The sequence below is a fragment of the Drosophila mojavensis genome, unplaced genomic scaffold (assembly GCF_018153725.1).
Source record: "Drosophila mojavensis isolate 15081-1352.22 unplaced genomic scaffold, ASM1815372v1 contig_231, whole genome shotgun sequence".
NCBI lineage: Eukaryota > Metazoa > Arthropoda > Insecta > Diptera > Drosophilidae > Drosophila > Drosophila mojavensis.
The window spans coordinates 4,490,456-4,510,707 of record NW_025318772.1 but is presented as its reverse complement, the minus strand read 5'-3'; the positions used below and the strand labels follow the sequence as shown (position 1 = coordinate 4,510,707).

Sequence of the window (20,252 nt, the reverse complement as noted above, 5' to 3'; positions counted from 1 at the left end):
CTATGTAGAAATTTGGCCAGAAAAAGAAGAGGAAGACGAAAAAAAGCGAAGAAAATAAACTGAAAACTTTTTTCTGCTTTTGCACATTTGCAGGGCTTTGAGGACGAGATACACACAGTGGTCATACAAGCGTTGAATGCATTCGATAAGATATTTCCGCATGTGGTGTCCAAATATTTGACAGGGCCGCCATGTCATTATCATGCTCATCAGAAGCGACAGCAGTTGCAGCAGCCAAGTGGACAACAAAAGGGTCCCGGCCAGGCCCAAACATTTGGCCAACAAACTTTTCCAAAGAATCTGGATAATGCCTTAAGCAGTCAGCAGCAGCAGCAGCAGCACCAGCACCAGCACCATAACCGGCAGGAGCAGGAGCAGCAACAATGGCACTCTAACGATGACAACTCGAGGGCAGATGAGACCAGGATGTGTGCCAGGTCGTCAGCCACTGATAATGATGAGCTGCTAGCTGCTCTTTTGAATGATTTTCAATTGCAATCGAAACGCTTGCAGCAGCAGCAGCAGCAGCAGCAGCAGCATCAGCAAAACTCCAGCAACAACAACAACAGCATTGCCCCATATAATGAGCCTGGCCCCTGCTGTGTGTTTGCCATTTCACCGAAATTGCTCTTGAACAAACTTCGCTTGTGTCGTCACAATAAATACTGGTTGGTCCAGAATAAATATGCCGAAGTTATTTCCAATTTAAATTACGTACTGCTACGCTCCTACTACGCAAATTTCGATTGTGCCTTTGACAACAACAACAACGGCTATGATATGGAATTGGAGTCGAAAAATCATTGTGCAGCCTCCTCCGTTGGATGTAACTGGAAAATGGCTGCTAGCGGCAAGGACATTGTCTGTACTTATGAGGTAAGCAGCTAAATCGCCTTATTGCAACCAAAACAACAGCAATAAACAAAAAATAAAAACGGAGTCTCAAGTATATATCTCTTAAGTCTGGCCAGCAGCTGTTTGGCTTGTTTATTGTGTAGATTATTATTTTTTATTTTATATATGTATGTACTTTTTTTTTTGGTTCCGCACTCCTGGCAAATGCCTTCAAAAGCAATTGAAATGAGCCCAAACGCCCCCAGCTCCCTGCGCCCCAGCCAGGCGTGGGCAACATCCTCTTATTGAACTTTTGTGCATTGAAGTGTGGCTCTTTGTGCATCTCTGCAGACTGCCCCCAATACGATCCGATCCGGCTGACAGTTTGTTTTGCTTTTAGACTATCTCACAGCGTATTTATGTACACATAACATACATGCATGCACACACATGCACATACATACAAGTATACATAGAGACATATATACTCCGTATTTGTTGATTTATTATATTGAGAAAGCCAAGCAATTTGCTAAATGGTAAAAAGGGACGTACTCCGTACGTGTACACAGACTGAAGACTTAGCAAACAATTGTGAGCCGTGCGGCGGTGCGTGGGGGCACATATTTGTGTGTACGTGTGTGTGTTGCCACATGCAGCGATAAAAGTGGAAATGACACTTCGCCGGGGGAACGAAAAGCCTTTGATTGAATATCTCAGCGCCAAGCGAAATGTTTCACAAGGAATTAAAATAAATGAAATTGAAACTTAATAGCATTCAATACTGAATGGATAGTAGGTATAATTTAATAACCAATGCAATGATTTTAATTGCTAACAACAATTTAGTCAGAAAAGCAATTCATAAACGGCTAAAGCGCAGTCCATTTACAGTTAGGCATCGAAGCCTGCTGACGTTCAAAAATGGTAATATAAAATCGGATAAATTAAATATTCCAGTGCAATATAAATGTTGTCATTTGCATATGCATTTCATGTTCAAAATGATAAACATACATTTGCAACAAATATTGCTCAACTCTTAGGTTACATATGATATTACACAGATTAGTGTAGGGCCAAGTTTTTGGGAACATATCCGACTACATTTTCCATCATGAACCTGTTTTTTTTTTTTTTTTTGGTGGAGGCAAACACATCCGTTGGTAGTGGCTGGCCGTATGAAAAGTTGTAAGTTGAAAGAGTTGTTGCCCGGATGCAACCACAAAATTCAACAGCAGCAGGTAGAAAACGTGGGAGTGAGTGTGGGTGTGGGCGTGGGTGTGGGTGTTGTTTTTAACGGGAAACGGCAATATGAAAACTTGGCTCTGGTTTTTGATTTACAAGCTGCAGTCAACTAACTTGGAAACGCTTTTCGATCCCTACAGGCTCAATTCCTGGACGAACTTATGCAGCTGCTGGGCGACGATGATGCCCGTGTAAGGGAGCAGGCCGCCCACAGTCTGTGCCGCTTTATAATGCAAACAGCGCGCCAACAGGAGCTAACAACAGCAGCAACAGCAACAGCAACAGCAACAGCAATACGAATTGAGGAAGGCAACATGAATGCTGAAACTCAACAAACTAATTTCAATTTGCTTTGGGATTTTTTCGACTATCGCATATTTGGCAGCATGTCCGTGACGTTGCGTAATTTATTCCGGGCTAGCTCAGCGATTGCCTCGCCAATGGCAGCCCTGGATGCCGGAGGGCACGGTCACGGGCCGTATGCTGCCACCGCAGAAGCTGTTGTTGGTGTTGGCGGCGGTGGGAGTGGCGGTGGTGGCGGCACAGCGATTGGTTTGGGCGGTTCTGCCGGTGGTGCAGCCGCTGCGGCGTCGGCCTACTTTGATGGCAGTTACGGTGACGGCCATGTTTTTGCCTTTGGATTTCAACGTCAAATTGCGCAAGAGGAAAAAGTTTTGGCCAAAGTTTTGTATCGCATGACAAATAAATTGATGACGCTCAATGATAAAAATTTGCAGGTAAATATTTGTCTGAGCTCAACGACTGCCAGCCAACCCGATTGAAATCCAACAACATTTCTGCTCTCAATCCATTCGACAGTTTGGCATAATTAACGCGCTGCGGCTGCTGCTAAAGCACTTCAATTTTGTGGACTATCAACAGGCCTGGACAGAATTTAATTTTATTGAAATCTGCATGAGTTACGCGTATTACAACAGTGCAACAGCTGGTGACTTGAATTGCCAGAACGATTTGATTGATGTGATGGCCAAATTAATAGCAGGTAAGTGCCGCGCCTACACAGACACAGCCATAACCTTAAATTTGAAAATGTCTTCAAATACTATATTCAATTTTGTATCTTCCATGAACCCACCCTCAATTCAAATCCAACTAAAATACAAACAGATAAATAGATATATGATGAAATTTAATCTCATATCCAAATAAATATGTATAATATATATAAAACATAATAGATATATTAATATATACATTTTACTTCAATACATAGATAGACAAATAAATATAATATATATAAATAGATAAACAGGGATGTATATAAAATGTTTATATAGATCTTCATAGATATTTTTAGTGAATTTTGAAATGTCGCATCAACATTTGAGGCATTAAATTATTAAGCATTTAAAACAAGTAATAATAGAGTATTGTAATTTTAATCTTTACTTATTTATTCACATCCGTTCATTAAACCGTTTGGACCACTTCGAACCACTAAATAGTGAAAATAATAATAATAAAAAAAATAAATGCATTGAAAATTTGTTTTTAATTGTATTGCATTGCACCAAATGCCAAAGAAATAATCATATAAATCATTTTAATTAATTGTTTGTCATTAAATGAATTTACATAAATATTTTTATGCTATCCGTGGTACTTGGCGGTGCTATATTCCAATGCTCATATATATATATATATATATATATATATATATTTTTTTTTTTAATTGTGATTTTTTTGCATCATTTTAATTGTAATTTTAATGAAGCAAACGCGCAAATTAGCATAAATATTTTTAATTTTCTATAGGCATAATAATTCAATTTGTGTACAATTTATTTATTTGTCCCCCTCTTTATAAATTACCAAAGTCATAAAAACAGGATTGTTATTGTTAACATGGGTAGACTAGGCTATAGACTAATATCAGAGATGAGAGACATTCCTGTACTCTTCTACATGGAATTTGATCGATTAAATAACTATAAATATTTGTAAATGCATGGAATTGTGTAATCACATAATCAAATAATCATATGTAGGAACTCTGATTATTCCACTAAAATATCTCGTATCAAATTACAATTACCCGTAATTATGTGCACTGTAAGCTAGATTAATAGTTTTTTCTGTCACTATTTAACATATTGATTCATTATTCGATCAATTTGATATGCGAATTGGCAAACCGAGCCCTCAAAGCCCTTAATAGTTTCACATTGAAATATTTGACATCAGCTTGGTAGCGTATAATTAAATAATTTTCAACAGAGCCATTAATGGAGTGCTCTCGCTCCACAGCTTCCAGCCAAATGTGCCAACAACAATTAAAATCGGAAACAACAACAATAACAACAATGACAACCGATACGATTTGCAAGCTAATAAACATTTTAATTCAATTTACCAAATTGCATAAACCAGAAAACCAAACTTCAACATAATTTCATTAATGGCTTTTTATATGGGGCCCACGCATAGCCACGCCCATTGTCAAACTGTTTTCGCTGTCAGCGGCAAGTTTCGAGTTTCCATAATGATTTTTATTTATTTATTTATTTTTTATCCTGAACCCATTGAAAATGCGAAATCAAGGTATAATGGTTTTGTTAAACGTTTTATAACAAGCAGATGTAGGAGGCGTGGCAAACCGATTTAGCGCTGTCCGTTTTCTCGTTTATTTGTATGTGTGAAAGCGTCAATCTTAGAACTTATAAGAGCTAGAGCAACTGAAAAATTTTGGTAGGTCTGTGTATAGAACCCGCAGATCGAGTTTGTTTCAAAAAGTCGACAACTACTGTTGTTTTAGTGCTATCAATTAAAACTCTTATCCATTTTGCTTATGCGGAAGTAAAGAAATTTGGGAGTACCAGTCCGTAGAAAGGTTCAGGGTATCTCATAGTCGAGCAGTTCGACAGCAGTTCGACTAGAGTATTCTTACTTATTTCTATTTTTTTTTTTTTTTGTTTATTTTTATTTTCCATTTTTTTTGTTTTTATATGTCCGTTTGTCAGCCGCGTATTTGCAATGCGCTAATGTAATCCACCATAATCAAAAAGTAATTAAATTATTAATAAACCATTAAATGTAAAATAGTTTTCGTACCACTCGCACCATGTAGCGAGTGCCCCATGCTTAGCTGCCCCTTTCGTGCGTTTCGTGCTCACCGCAGCCAATGCAATTTGCATTTGTGCATTTTTGCATAAGCAAATAATTTAATTTTTAAGCCGTGAGCGCTTTCGCACCTCCAACTATGGCCCAGTCGTGTAATATATAAATATTTATACATGCACATACGCTTGGGTGTGCGTGTGTGCGTGTGCGCAGGCTTTATCTGAGCATCGATTTCAAAACAAAATCGCCAAATGCCTCACGGATGTTTGGTGAGTGTTTTGTGATAAGTTTTGACAGTATGCAAATCATATTGTTGACATGTGAGCGATAGCGCAAAGCTTTCAAATGGAGAATGCACGACGATGACATACCCTAAGGAGTTGTTTATCTGCAAAGTAAAGCAATTAGAAATATACTTTAATTGTATTTAATGAGGCCGATCTGTGCTGCTTAGAATTAAAGCGCTTTGATTCTGGAAATAAGATTTGTAGTAATATTAGATTATTACGATACCTTTGAATATGTTTACTATAATTAGTCAATACTAAATTTGTACTTTCTCTTGACAATTTAGGATTGCTTTGAATCATACTAAAAGCCTAGAGCACCTCTCTTCATATATCCTCATTGCTATCTATTTTATGTATGTATATAGAGCTTCCCAAACACGCTTTAAGAGCTAAAATCCTTTTGTTCGATTGTTCTTCAAATTGTAGCTGAAGCATATGTATTAAAGCTGAACAACTTAAAGAGCCAACAGCCAATAGCCGATATCTTCCCCGCGCAGTTCACACAGTCATTTTATTTATGCGCAAATTGTAATGCGACGCATTATGAGTGGAATTAATGCAGTCGTTTTCAGTGCGGCGCGAGCTCATTTGTGAAATGTTCAATTAAAATGAGAATATGCTGGATTGGTTGTCTATAAATGCTGGACTGATAGCCCAAGTGTATATCAAATTGACAGCAACTGACGGCATGCGTCCTGCTGCTGCCTGACTCCGTTGAGCTGAGCCGTGCTTGGCTGTCTCCTGGCATTAATAAAAATAATATTACGCATACGCACCGTGCGACCGTGGTGCATAATAAGTATGCATTTATTTATTGTTTACTCCCTCACTCAAACTTTATCTCACTCTCTCTCGCTCTCTTACTCTATCGCTCCCTCTTTAACTTTTGTAATAGTATAAATATTTTAAAGTCAAGTTGGAAATTCGATATTGGCAAATTCTTGTGTTGCTTGCCGCAGAGCCGTGGCGCAATCGAACTATTGTTCTTTACTCTGCGCCCACATAAATATAAATTAGCTGCAGAATTGTGGCATCGTCTCATTATATGAAATTTTCAATTAATTAGTAAATGTAATGCAAACTTCGGAGCCTGCCCTTAGCCCTGCCACGGCCACGGCCCCACCTGTGCTGGCTGGCACCGCTGGCACCGCATTGTCGCCGCTCGACGAGCTGCTGTTGTTGTTGTTGTTGTTTTTAATGGCTCCCCGAACACTTAATTTTTATAAATATTTATGCGAATACAATTTAATTTATTTGCGCAAAAAAAGAAGAAAAAATAATAATAATAATAATAAAAATTTGCTTCCATTTTCTTTGCGCGGACAAATGAAACATTTTTTGGTATTTGCTAACGTTGCAATATTGACACGTAAATTGAAATGCCCCTATACATGCACCCACACACACACACACACACATTTATATATATTAAATGATTGCATATAAATCATGGCGTATTTTGAGGCATTTTCCGCTTGTTGCCTATGCCTTGTTTGCTTTAATTTAACATTATTTGTTTGCCTTCGATATTTGTATAGTTGTGTGTGGAATATCTCACACCTCTCCCCAGTTCTCTCTCTCCCTCTCTCTCTCTCTCTCTCTCTCTCTCGTGCATATTCATTAAATCGCTTTTTAATTTACCGCGCTGCAATTGCACGATATTCGTACATTTTAAAGTATCTGTTCAACATTTAAACACAATTGGCTGGCTTAATTTGTCATTAATATGCTGCGAATACTTACCACACCCACCCACACTTTTCGCTCTTCCCCTTGCAGGCGGCATGTTGAGCACGGGCGAGGCGCCACCCGCTGGCCAGCTGGAATTTCTGCTGCGTCACTGCGTCAAGCTGCTCAACATTTACTATCATCTGGTGGGCAATCAGCGCCCAGCGCAGCCGAGCGGCAGTAGCAGCAGCAGCGTAGGAGGCAGCAGCAGCAGCAGCGCAGGAGGTGGCAGCACCACCGGCAAGCCACCCAAGGCGGGCAAGAGCGAGCTCTTCTCGCTGAGCGGCGTTGGCAGAGAGTCGCAGGCGACGCTGCAGGCGATGGGTTACTTTGCCAGCGATTACGTTTACATGAAACTTTACAACATTTTAAGAGGTGCTAATGACAGCTACAAGGTAAGTCAAAGCCTCAGGTGAAGACAGCGGGCGCGCTCTCTGGCGGGGGCGTGGCGCCATTAAGTTGCGGCTGCTGTTGGCGCTGCAAATGGCAAAAGTTCCTGGGGCACGTGCACCGAGATTTACCAATTCTTGCATTCTGCTCCGCGCGACTCCAATTGCACGCTGCACGTACAACGCAATGCGCCGTTTTATATGCAACACTTTTGGGGCAATGCCGCAGCTCCAGCCGCCACGCAATGAGTTGTAAAAAATGAAATGCTGGCAACGTACTCGACTCTTGACTTCAACTTTTTGACTCGTCTTGCCACTCGCCGCGACTGGCATTAGGGCGTGGCCAATAAAAAGCCAAGGCTTTTAGCAGCTTGGCTCCTGGGCTAACACACTCTGAGCCTTCGCTCTGTCTCTTTGCTTGCAGATAACCATAAATCAGGATGCTGGCGGCTTATTAATTTGCCTGCTGAAGAGTTGCCTCAACGCGCTCAGCCTCTGCCTGGAGGCATCAATGCCACCGCCGCTGCCTGCAACGGCAACGGCAACATCAACGGCATCGGCAACGGCAAATGCCCCGGCTCTGAAATTAATTGAAGAAATACTACAGTATTTGACCAGGCTCATAAATTATGCGCCCGGCGAGTGTGTTGGCTGTCTGCGGCAACTGTTGAAATATTTATTTGGCCAAAATTATGCCAGCCAAGTGCAGCAGCAGCCCCACGGATACCATGCCACATTTGTGCGTCCCTACTTTGTGGCCAAGCACGATGCCAGCGGCGCATCCACATTGTTGCCACCAGCAGCCGTAGGCTCGACAGCGGCAGCAACAGCAGGAGCTACAGCAACAATGCAACAACTAACTGCAACACAGGCAACACTGGGCGCTCTATTCATGCGGGGCATGCAGCCGGATACGCCGCCAGCGGCTGACTGCGTCCGGCTTATAAAGCTTTTCGAGCCGCTGGTCATCTACTGTTTGACGGTGAGTGGCGGATTGCTAATTAATTTTAGTAGTTGCCAATTTGTTTGATTAAAAATGCGCCGACACAAAAGCCACCTGCTACAGGTGCATGCAGCACGCATCGCACTCTCTGTGTGTGTGAGTGTGTGTGGGTGTGTGTGGGTGTGTGTGTATGTACACGTATGTGCGTGGCATGCATTCATATTTTATTTATGGCAAACATTTGCATTGCACTCGTATTCAATGCATTTCCTCTCGCCCACAGCTCTTCATGAAGTCCAATGCGCTCATACAGGCGCCCATATTGAAGTTGCTATCGCAGCTGCTGGACCTAAATGTTACCTACAGCATTTTAGACTCAAAGAGCGTCATTTTTGAGCAAATACTAAACAGTTTGGACCTAATTGAAAATGGCATCGACAGGTGAGTGCGCTTTGATAGCCACACGGTGTGTATTTTATTACGCAGTGCTCACATTAGAAATTCAAATTATGTGATTGCTGCTCTGCTCTGCAAACGCTGTAAATTATATTGAAGTTGCTGCAAATTAAATTATTTATAGTAGAAAATTAAATTTTGTGATTTAATGTGTCATAATATAATAGAAAAGGTTATGTTCCGGTCAACTTTTCTGGTTGGGTAAGAGTTGGAGTTGAAGAGGTGATTCAGAATTCAGGTTAATGAGATTTTCAGTATACCATTTTCATAGGTTAGTATATTCGCCAGTTATAGCTGCAACCCAGAATATATATTTTAATAATTTTTAAAAGATACCCAAAAAACCCAAGTATGTATAAAACATACAATTTTTCATATACAATAGATACTAATTATCCTTGATGTAATTTCTCAGCCAATATCTATATTGATCTATCTCTAATACTCCATCAACATCCACAGCATATTTCTTAAATTTAATCTTGCTTCACTTGACCTCTCCCCTACAGAAATGCCGGCATTATAGTGCCCGTTATGCTGAAGTTTCTCATGCAGCTGACCCATAAGAGCGACCGTCCGCTGATAACCATACCGAAGATCATAAGCGTGACCAACAATCTGTTGGCCAATGGAGCAGTGCGGGATGTGGCGCTGTTGGCGCTCAAAACGCTCAGCTACGAATTGTTCTTTATGCACAGCCCCCTCGATGAGGACGAGCAACAGCAACTGCAACAGCAACAGCAGAGAGGCAGCTGCCAAAGTCCATTAACGGCGGTCGCTACGCAGGACACAAAGGAGGCGCTGCTGGCGCAACGGCGCGAGCTGGACACACAGAAGGAAGTTGTGCTGGGCATGTTGGAGAAGTTTGTTGATGCGCGAGTTGTGCAACAATTGCTGGCGCTGTTGCTGCTGTACGAGCGGAGCCTGCAACAGCTGGACGCGCCGAAATATCTAAGCGCACAGGATGCGAACGTCCTTTATGGCTTACTGTGTCGCTCGCTGGCCACCGGACAGCTGCGCCTGCACACATTCGCTGATCTGCGGCTGTTGGAGAGCTGTTTTCGCAACAATGGCAGCTATGTGCTGGCTGACAGCAAGGAATTTCTGCAATTGCTGCAGCTCTTCATCGAACAGGTGAGCACAATGCCAGAAAGTTCACAGGCGGCCAGTAAATGAATTCCAAATGAACGGAGTGCAGTCCAGGTGCTTGAAGTCCTGCGGTCACGGCACTTCTTTTGCTCATAAATATGCGGCCATCAAATGCCCTCTTAAGCACTTGCAACTCTCAAATCTCTTAAAATATTGATGGCACACAGCACGAAGTTGTGCTGTCTCGCATTTACGATAGCATTGAAATGCATTTGTCTCAGCATTTCATTGTTGAATAGCGCCTATCCCCTCACACTCTGCTAACAGCATGAACTAAGTGATATTATCTTTCATCGCAGGCATTTGAAATGACAATTACAATATATGCTGCTTGGCATACAGCTTCCGTTTGCTGTTCAAGGCTTCCTTCGATGCATATCGCCTGCAGCTGCCAATTTCTAGCACTGTTGTCAATTACTCAAGCATGCACTTTGGGACAGAGCAGACAGCTAAATAAATTGAATAATTGACATGCATTGCCAAATTACGTACATTTCTAATGCATTCTTGACGCATCTCAGATTATCAACTTTAAATTGTCATCTTTTAAGCCGATTAAGACTTGTAATCATAATAATATCAGGCACTGTCATGAATTCAACATAGTTGTAATCTGCATTAGAGATCAAGTAACTTGAGCTATATCAGCATTGCAGTGATTTGTATTTAATAACATAAGTCGGATTATCGATTTAAGTAGAGGAAGGCAGAGATAGAAGAGAGATTACTGAAGACTAAATACTCGGGCGTTAAAATTAGTAAAGACTAAATTCTTTGATAAACAGATAGTGGAGCAGCCTCAGCTTTCTCTTAAATAAGTTTGAGAAGTAAGATAAGTAAGGAAACTCTAGTCGAGCTTTAAGTTTTTTACCTCTTATAGATTATGAGATCGACGCATTCATACATATGAAAGGAAGATATATACAAATGGATAGAGCTAAATTGATTCAACTCGCTGTCTTGATAAATAACATATGTACATATATATTAAAATGCTATCATGTCTCTTGGGTACAGATTTTAACAAACGTACACAAACATATGGTTCTATCAGCTCAACATATTTAATTACCTTATTATAGGAACTACATAGATATACAAAAAAATATGATAGAAATGAAAAGTATTGTGATTATTATTTCAGGGATCACAATTGATGTGTTGGTATGAAAGCCATTTAATAGTATCGCATAGCGATTTGTATATCAATTTAATTGTCAGCCGGCTTAGAACTTTGCTGTGCTGCTCTGTGCTTATTTCAGCTGTTTGCCACACGGTGTTGCACGTAAAGTAGGCACTGCAAATGGTTCATTTAACACTCGTGCATCAGTTGGCCTCGTGTGGCCTGTGGCTGCCTGGACGGGAGCTACTCGTATATGGGGGGGTGTGGCAACTGGGGGCTGGTTGTTGGCGTGTGGGTTCATCAGCGATTTGTCATTTCCCCTCCTCCTTTCACCTGTCCGGCAATGCGCTTGCTTATTTGCATTTACATGCACACGAATGCACTTTGTTGCTCTTGCGGCATATATATATACATATATACATATAAATACATACGTTTATATGTGTGTGTACTTTTTTTTGCCTCTGGTGTTGCTGCTGTTGCATGTGGCGCCGTAGTTAATGTGGCACATGTCGTATACGTGACATTTTTAATACCTACGCTTCAACGCCGCACATTTTCAACTATTAATGCGCATTTAAGCTACACATGCATTAACTGTCGCCCTGCGAAGACCTGTCAGACCAGATCCCAGACCCGGCTCCTGCCCTTGGCCATAGCTGAATTGGGCCTGAGGCAGGAGCAGTAGCAGGAGCCAGCCCGTGCCCGTGCCCGTTGCCACTCGCAACTTAATTACATAACAAATACACTTGTGTGTGCATGTGTGTGTATGTGTGTACGTGGACACTTACTTACATACATGTGTAGCGACTTGTCCAGCTCGTGCTCGGCTCATATCCTTTGACACAGAAATGCATCACACGTCTAATGCTCGGAACTAAATCGTTAACTTTCGAGCCACGGTCCATTGATAAATATTTTGTTGGCTCCGGCTGGTACTCCACTTCAATTTATTAACGCAATTAAACAACACGGCTGTAAAACTTTAACCAATTACAGTTTATTTAATTTCATGATGAGCCGACAAAAATTAAAATAAAATTCAGTAAAAATTTAACAAGTAGGGAATGACTGCGTAGGATATACTCTGCAATGGGTCTTATTTATTTATTTATTTATTATTTTTTTGGCATGACAATGAATTTATTTACTTTGTATTCATTCCAAAAAATTAACAAATAGTAGGGAAATAATATTAAAAATAAATTTAGGGCACAATATTTGCTTAAATTTGTTAAAATGATAAGTTTATTTTGTAAATCAATTACAATTATCATAATGAACCATTTCCAACTGAGAATATCTAGATTTATGTGTCTCCCACTAATATCCGCCTATAATGAAATTGATATACAGATCCAATCATAGAAAATTAGATTTAGATCTGTCTACATAAATAGCGGAGCCACTATACTACATATAAGCTCCTGTTCGCTCTTTGTGGATCATTGCAGATTTACAGGGTATTGAATGGTTATCAAACCACGCACTTTCTGCCAGCCAGGTAGGCATGAGTAATTAAGTCGGGCAATGAGCGTATAAGTCAATGCACGACTGGCTGAGCAGCAGCCTTACGCACACATACACACAAACTACATACGCTGTGTGTGTGTGTGGCTGTGTGGGTTGGCAAAACTTTATAGCATAAACATTTTAATTGAAATTGAAAATGCGCCACAACTTAAATAACATTTTGCGTGTAAATATTAAAAATGCAACCAGGAGGCGTTTCACAAAAAAAAAAAAAAAGAAGCTTATTTGGAAATTAAAAGCTAGCAAATTTAATTGCATTGCAGGCAACACCAGAAGTCGGTGTGTGTGTGTGTGTGTGTGTGTGTGTGTGTGTGTGTGTGTGTGTGGGGAGTATCCTTCTCTAATTACTGCCGGAAAATATGTTGATGTTGTCGTTGGCAACTTTGTTACTGCAATTTATGCAAAGTTTCACACTTTGCCGCCCTGTGGACGGCCCCTCTCTTTCCACCTCTCCTCCTCTGAACTAACATTTATCCCTTTCTTTCTCCTGCAGGACGTTGGCAACTTTGGTGATTTAGCGCTGGCAATGATTACGCTGGCAAATGTAATTCTGAAAACCGAAGAAATTTATCTGGTGAATCACATAAAACTTTATTTGAAAAATAATCCTCAGGCCGAGCAGGCCGCAGCAGCAGCGGCAGCAACAGCAGCAGCAACAACAACAACAACAGCAGCAGCCACACACTGGCAGGATGAAGCACCTTCGACATCTTCGGCAGCCGCTGCCGCCAGAGCCAGCGCCGCCGCCTCCACACGAGCCACGCCCCGTCCCGCCATAAGCGAAATTAACTACTTTGCGAAAGTTTTGAGCGAGAAGCTGTTGGGCTGCCTGGATGCGCTATTGGCCCTGGGCACTGGCTGCGACTTGGGCTCGAGCCCGGCCAGCCTCGCCTATTGCCAGCTGGCTGGGCGATTCGTTAACGCGCTGCACAATGTTTGCTGTCGCTCACGGCACAAGGATGCGCTGCAATCAGTTTTTCGTTTGGTTTTGGCCGAATCCGAGCTCCTCTGCAAATACTACAATCTGCTCCTGATGAGCGCCGCCGGCGGGGATGCCCTGGAGCCCGTGCTGCTCGGCTGCCAGCAGCTGATGCTGTCCATGCGGCTGCTGGAGCCCATGGTGCTGCTGGATCAAGCAGCCGAGCTGCCGCTAAAGTGGAGCCTGCAGCGCGCCATGTTGAGCGAAGTTTGCCGTAGCACTGCGGTAAGTAGCGGACTGGACAAAGGGTTTGTTGCGATGGCACAGCTAGTCGCACATTAGTTTAATTTGAATTTGGCAGCTGATTCGGCCACTGGCTGTGCCGCAAGCACCAGCAACAGCAGCAGCAGCAGCAGCAGCAGGAGCAGGAGCAGAGTGAGCTTTGGCTAGCTGACAGTTGTCGTGCTCGTAATTTTGCGGTTCACCGCGTCGGGTTCGGTTTTTGGTTTCCGGTTTCTGGCCACTCTCTCTCTCTCACTCTCTCTCATGGTCATTTAAACAGTCTGGCTTGGCTTTAAGCTGTGCTCAGTGCCGCGCATTATTTTAATAGATTGCCACTCGAACATGCGCCACTTGTCGGCACTAATGGCTCCGCTGGGCCACGCCCATGCTCGTGGGGGCTCCGGCTGGGGGGTAGGGGCTTTTTTGCAACCAACAAGCGAATCACAACCAACTAATTGCAGGCAATGGATTGGAGTCCGCAACAAGTGCGTCGCCTGTGCGCCGGCAAGTATCTGAATTTCCTAATTGCTGACCACTTGGAATTCCTTTGCGAGCTCTGCCAAGTGCGTCCCGAGTGCGGCTCATTACTGCTGGCAGCGCTGGTCCGTCAGGCGCACAACTTGAACAAAGTGAGTTGAAATCCTTATATTTTGCATTACAATGAATTCATTACCCGCTCCAATCGGCCTTTGTTCGCTGCATTCTTTGGTTTCTGTTCTGTCTCCCTCTCGATCTGCCAGCACTCGATACGCAGCACCTTGCGCCTGTTGAACTACATTTGCGTACCGCAACAGCAGGAGGAGGAAGATGTGGATGTGGCGACTACCACACTGCACTCCCTGCAGCTGCTTAGTCGGCTACATCAGCTACACGACGGCCAGCGAGCACTGCAGCTGCCCATGGAGCGGCTCTCCCGACGACTGACGGCCCAGAGCAGCCCGGCCATCAGGAACAGCATCTACGAGCAGCTGGTGCAGGGCGAGCTGGCAGGAGGCGACGACCAGGACGAGCTGCGCACTATGCTGTGAGTAGATCATTTCAATTAATATCGTGCCACACTGCCCATAAAGAAAACAACAAAACGGAAACAAATAGAAAACTAATACGAATTCTGTTAGATTTGCAATTTCTGATTCACTCGATCCGAGATACTTAACTGAACTTGCCAATTTTCCAATTTACGCAGCAAGCGAGTGAAAATGCCAATTGCAAAGTAAATCGAATTAGGGTAAAACTCACAAATGCACAAAATGCAAGGCAAATCCCTTTCTAGGGATTTTGGGGTTCGCACACAGCCGAGAGCAAAGTAATTGAGGGGCAAAGAAGAGGGGCTGGAGAAATTCGCAATTGTTTTCTGCAAGTGTATTTGCTGTTCGATGTTCATTGTTCGTAGCTGGCCTGACTTAAATTGCATGTTTTACATATTTTTATTTGATGGCAGGCTGAAGGACCTGGAGTGCCCACAGGACAATAGTCCGGCTGCAGCAGCGCCGCGCATAATTGATGAGAGCTGGCTCTTTGGTCAGGTAAGTGCTTTCTCCACTTAGCTCTGCGTTTGGCTAATTTATGTGGCCCGCCTATGCTCTGCTCTACTCTGCTCGCGCCATTGTGAAACGTTGCCATTTGCTTTGTGCCTCCGCAGCTAATCAAATTTGCCACGCAGCACGCTGATGCGCCGCAGCAGCAGCAGCAGCTGATGCGGCTGCTGCTCGAGATTCCATCGGAGGCCAAGCTGCAGCGTGTGCTGCGCAGCCTGGGCCCCGCGCAGGAAGCGCGCCTGCTGCGACACGCCCTCGACGGCGCCCTCTCCTCGATGGTGGTCAGCTTCAGGCAGAAGTGCATCCAGCATGCGCCACACATCAACTACATGCAATTGCCGCCCTTGGCGCGTGTGGCCTGTGCATCGCTGATGACGCGCCTGGCCCAGCCGCCGACGCAGCTGGCTGTGGGCAGTGCCGAGCAATTGGATGTGGCCCGGGCGCTGACCGCGCTGCTGTTGTCCATTCAACGCCTCGAGCAAACGGCGCTCATTTACATCGATGCCAAGCACATTGAAAAGTTTGTGGCCGAGCACTTGCTGCGCGCTGAGCAGCTGCCCGTGCTGCTGACCTATGGGCGTGGCCTGGCCAGCGTGGCCCTGCAACTACTGGAAGCTGTTAGCGATCCGGATGATGGTCTGTGCGTGCTGCTGGGCTGCCTGGACGCCCTGTTGCAGCAGCCACGCATCTGGTGGACGCTCAATGCCAGTGCAAATGAGTTGCGTGTGGAGCTGCTGCAAGTGCCGGTGCGCGTCGCTTGCCACATGCTGCAGGATACAATTTTCTATCAACGGCATCGTCTGCACAGCACCGAGCCGGCACCGCAAGCCATTTTCCTGGCCAAATTGATTGAAACGCAAATTGATATGGAATCCATGCTGCAGGCCGAAAACGAGAATATTCGCTCGCCTTTCGCCGGCCATGAGCTGGCGCCGCTGCAAGTGCCGCTGGTAAGTGACAAACTGGCTCGCCCAGCCTTCCTGGCTGCAACAACTAACATCGCTCTCCCACTCCCACACACCTTGCAGCCGCTTATCGCCTCCATTGGCACCTCGCTGCTGCGCACACATCAGTTTTACGCCTACGCAGTGACACCTTACGAGCTCGTCCAGCAGCAGCAGCAGGAGCAGCAGCAGCAGCAGGAGCAGCAGTCGGCAACGGCTGCTGGCGGCAATGGCAAGCTGCCCACAATACCAGTGGATAGCCTGAGTGATGTGGATGTGCTGCGTCAGTTTGTGAAGCGGTGAGTAGAGCTGCTGGCAACTTGTACTGCTAATTAACTGCTTAGATTGCTGCCTGTTGCTGTGGGTTACCTGGGGCCACTTGGGCTATGATTTTCTTGAAGACTTCAACTGATATGCATGACTGACCAGCAGAAGCAGCAGGAGTAGCAGCAGCAACAGCAACGACAGCAGCAGTACAATTATTGTAGGTACAACAATAAAAGCAACGACAATTGTTGCTGCTGACAATGCTCTGACAGGCGCTTGGCAGCAACATGCAGCGTTGACGACAATGTGAAATGTGTATAAGGACAACAGTGGCTAAACTGCGACTGAAAGCAACAGTATCCTGTGTTAGATGCAGTTTGCATGTGTATGTGCCCGTGTGTTGTGTGTGTGTGTGTGTGTGTGTGTGTGTGTGTGTGTGTGTGTGTGTGTGTGTGTGTTGTGTTTGTAAGCTGTCATTGTCATCGGAGTACTTATGTCCGCTGTCGGCTCGTCCGTCGTTTTGTCCTTGACTGAGCGTTGCTTGTTTGCCTCGTCCTTGTCGAATGACAGCTTCCACATCGTTGCTGCTGCTGCTGTTGCTGTTGCTGTTGCTTCTTCTGTTCTTGTCATTGTTAGCAGTCGTCATCATTACGCTGTCAGCATTTGAATTGTCATCAGCCAGAGATTGAGTTTGTGCGCCTGACCAGCCTAAAAGTTGCACGCATCGCAGCTCTGCCTTTAAAGCATCAGACGCGCAAAGCATTTTTCGTAGCATGCCAAAAGCGCAGACATCAAAACCACATCAGCGGCATCAGCAAAGGAACCACCCAGCATCGCACCACACACTGTACAGCGGCAGCCGCACAACCAGCGCCCAGCCCGCGGCAACGTCAAAATCCCCCAAAGGGCTGCTAGAGCGGAACATCAACAGCTCTATTAGATGAAACTGTGACGACGCAGAGATGGCGCTGTGACAGCCGGGGACAGGACATGCCAGGCTTGTGGGCAGGACAGGGTGAGGGCCTGGTGGCTGGTGGCACTCGCGTATAGACAAGCACTTTGGACTCGAAGGCAAGCACTGCGGGTTGGGATTTCAGTTTATATGTGGTGGGCGGTGCGAAACTGAAAGATATAGCAACAGCAGCAGCAGCAGAAACATCATCAGCAGCAGCAACAGCAGCTGCAGCAGCAGCAGCGCAACGAAGGCAGCCAGCGATATAAACAAATTATGAGCAGCAAAGTGAGATAAATGCATGTGTGCGTGTCACAGACAAAGAGCGTGCGAGCGAGATGCAAAAATCAGCAGCCAAAGGGCGCCGCATGTGGGGATTCAGTTCGCTGCTGTTGCCTCACATAGTTGCTAATTGTGCACAAACCGCTGAACGCAGCCAGCAGCAGCAGCAGCAGGAGCAACCAAAGCATCAGCAACAACTTTAGTCAAACAGCAAAATGGGCGTGGCAACGTTGCATATTTGAGAAATAAGCTAGTGGCTTGGCAGAAAGTTAGACGCTTCAAGCGTAACAAAACTAATCAATGGCTAATTGAGATTTTTGGCCTGCTAAATATTTGAGAAGCTCAGCTAATTGAATTAAATTTGCAAAGGCTTTTTGTTGACAACAAGCTGAATTTATATTTGTGTGTGTGTATACACATTTGCCTCGCCCTTCTCTCTCTGTCTCTCCCTCTATATATATACATTGGAATTATTTTTGCCATTCATTAATTATTAAATACGTCTAATACATATTCTAAACTATTTGCCACAGGCTCTCCATATTTGGCTATACAACGCGGCAGCAGTTCGAGGAATACTTCATGACATTCCTGCTGCTGATCAACAAGGTGTACGATGAGCACATGGTCGATCAACAGGAACAGTTCCAGATCAAGCAGGTCTGCCTGCAGGCCATCATGGAGCTGCTGTCAACCTACAAAACTTTCCCCATTGCCGGCCATGGCAACAGCCACTTCTATCACACGACACGCTGGCAGCGCATCAATTGTGACAGCATTAGGTGAGTGCTGCAAACATTTTCCAAAATCTGCAAATGAGCAAAACTCAAATTAATATTCAGCAAGTGGGCGCAAAAGTTTTTAATGCGCAAATAACCAAAAAGCATAAATTAGAAGCGACCATTAAAAGTTACTACCCACAGCAGTTGTGCGAATGTGTGTGTGCGAGTGTGCCAGTGTGTCTGGGTGTGTTTTTGTTGTCCTCCAAGAGGCATGCCACCCATATGCATGTACGTGTATCGTGTCCCCTGACGCATATTATTTTTTAGCAATTACCAAAACTCTGCTCAACTTTAAAAGCACAACTAATTTGTTAACATGCAATCCCTAAAACAATTTGCCCAACAACTTTTCTTCTATATAGTTTTTTTTTTTCTTTTTTTTTACAATCCTGGTTTTTGTGCAGAAGCAAGCACTTAGATGTTGTATTATATATACATATAAATATTTCTCCTATTTATTTAAAATACCTTTTGTAAAGTTTTAGTACCTAGTTGGCAGCAAGCAAAAATGTTTGATAATTATTATTTAACAACACAATATATGTATATGTATATATTTGTTGTTCTTGGACTTCATGAAACCAGAGCCGAGCTATAAAATAAAATTTATCTGCTTCAGGTAATATGTTCGTGCATCATAGGGTAGAACGTGATACGACTTTTAATTAAAAATATGCAGCAAAGCAAACAAACAAATTTGAAACTTTGTCTCTCGAATTGCAGATACCTTGTATGTGGCTAGATAGATGGGATGAACTATAGGGATAGTAGCTTGTAGGTTTAAACAATTTCATTTGCTATAAATAGATGGTAGTTGCTATGGTTGACGTCGATCCGTTATAAGAATCGAAAACATATAAGGAAATTAAGTTATATCTTTATAAATAATAATAATAATAATAATAATAATAATAATAATAATAATGATACATTTCTTAACTGTAAAAAAAAAAAATATACCAGAAATTGAAATTTAGTTAAAGAAACTTATTTCTATGTCTTTTACTATGTCTTATGTCTTTTACTATAATATCAACTCTCACGTCTTCAGCTTGAGTATTATTATATATTTAACTATATATCACATTTAATCAATCATAGATTTTCTTATAAACAACATGCCCTCTAATACTCCTTAAATCGCTTGAACATGAAAATTGTTGCATGTTCTCGGGCATTTGTCGCGTTTTTTGCGCGCATAAAAATAATAAAAATAATTATATATATATATATATATATATATATATATATATATATATATATATTTGCTGAAATTAGTGTGCACGCCGGGGGGCAACAGCTAAATATCACCGAAACTGAAAATGTTGCAAGTTCTTTGCTGTGGCCGCGGGTCAGCAAAACAACAAGTGACTCGACAAGTTAGCGGACAATTGTTTACTTTTAATTTGCATGTGTGTGTGTGTGTGTGTGACACGAATGTATTGCTGCTGTTTTTAACTTCTGCTGCGCTCTTTATCACATCGACACGTCGACAACTTGCAGCGTTTCCCA

The 20,252-nt window shown here is 43.3% G+C and overlaps 1 protein-coding gene across 1 annotated transcript in view; it reads left to right on the top strand.

Annotated features, from left to right (window-relative positions):
- Positions 1-20,252, top strand: part of LOC6574941 — a 46,110-nt gene that overhangs the window by 14,967 nt on the left and 10,891 nt on the right. The window contains exons 9-22 of the mRNA XM_002000933.4: positions 94-876; positions 2,223-2,819; positions 2,902-3,085; positions 7,233-7,576; positions 7,995-8,552; positions 8,797-8,954; positions 9,479-10,103; positions 13,268-13,978; positions 14,437-14,604; positions 14,716-14,999; positions 15,417-15,501; positions 15,618-16,463; positions 16,542-16,756; positions 18,492-18,740. Of these exons, the coding sequence (XP_002000969.1) occupies positions 94-876; positions 2,223-2,819; positions 2,902-3,085; positions 7,233-7,576; positions 7,995-8,552; positions 8,797-8,954; positions 9,479-10,103; positions 13,268-13,978; positions 14,437-14,604; positions 14,716-14,999; positions 15,417-15,501; positions 15,618-16,463; positions 16,542-16,756; positions 18,492-18,740 (5,807 nt within the window). The remainder of the gene's footprint in view (positions 1-93; positions 877-2,222; positions 2,820-2,901; positions 3,086-7,232; positions 7,577-7,994; positions 8,553-8,796; positions 8,955-9,478; positions 10,104-13,267; positions 13,979-14,436; positions 14,605-14,715; positions 15,000-15,416; positions 15,502-15,617; positions 16,464-16,541; positions 16,757-18,491; positions 18,741-20,252) is intronic.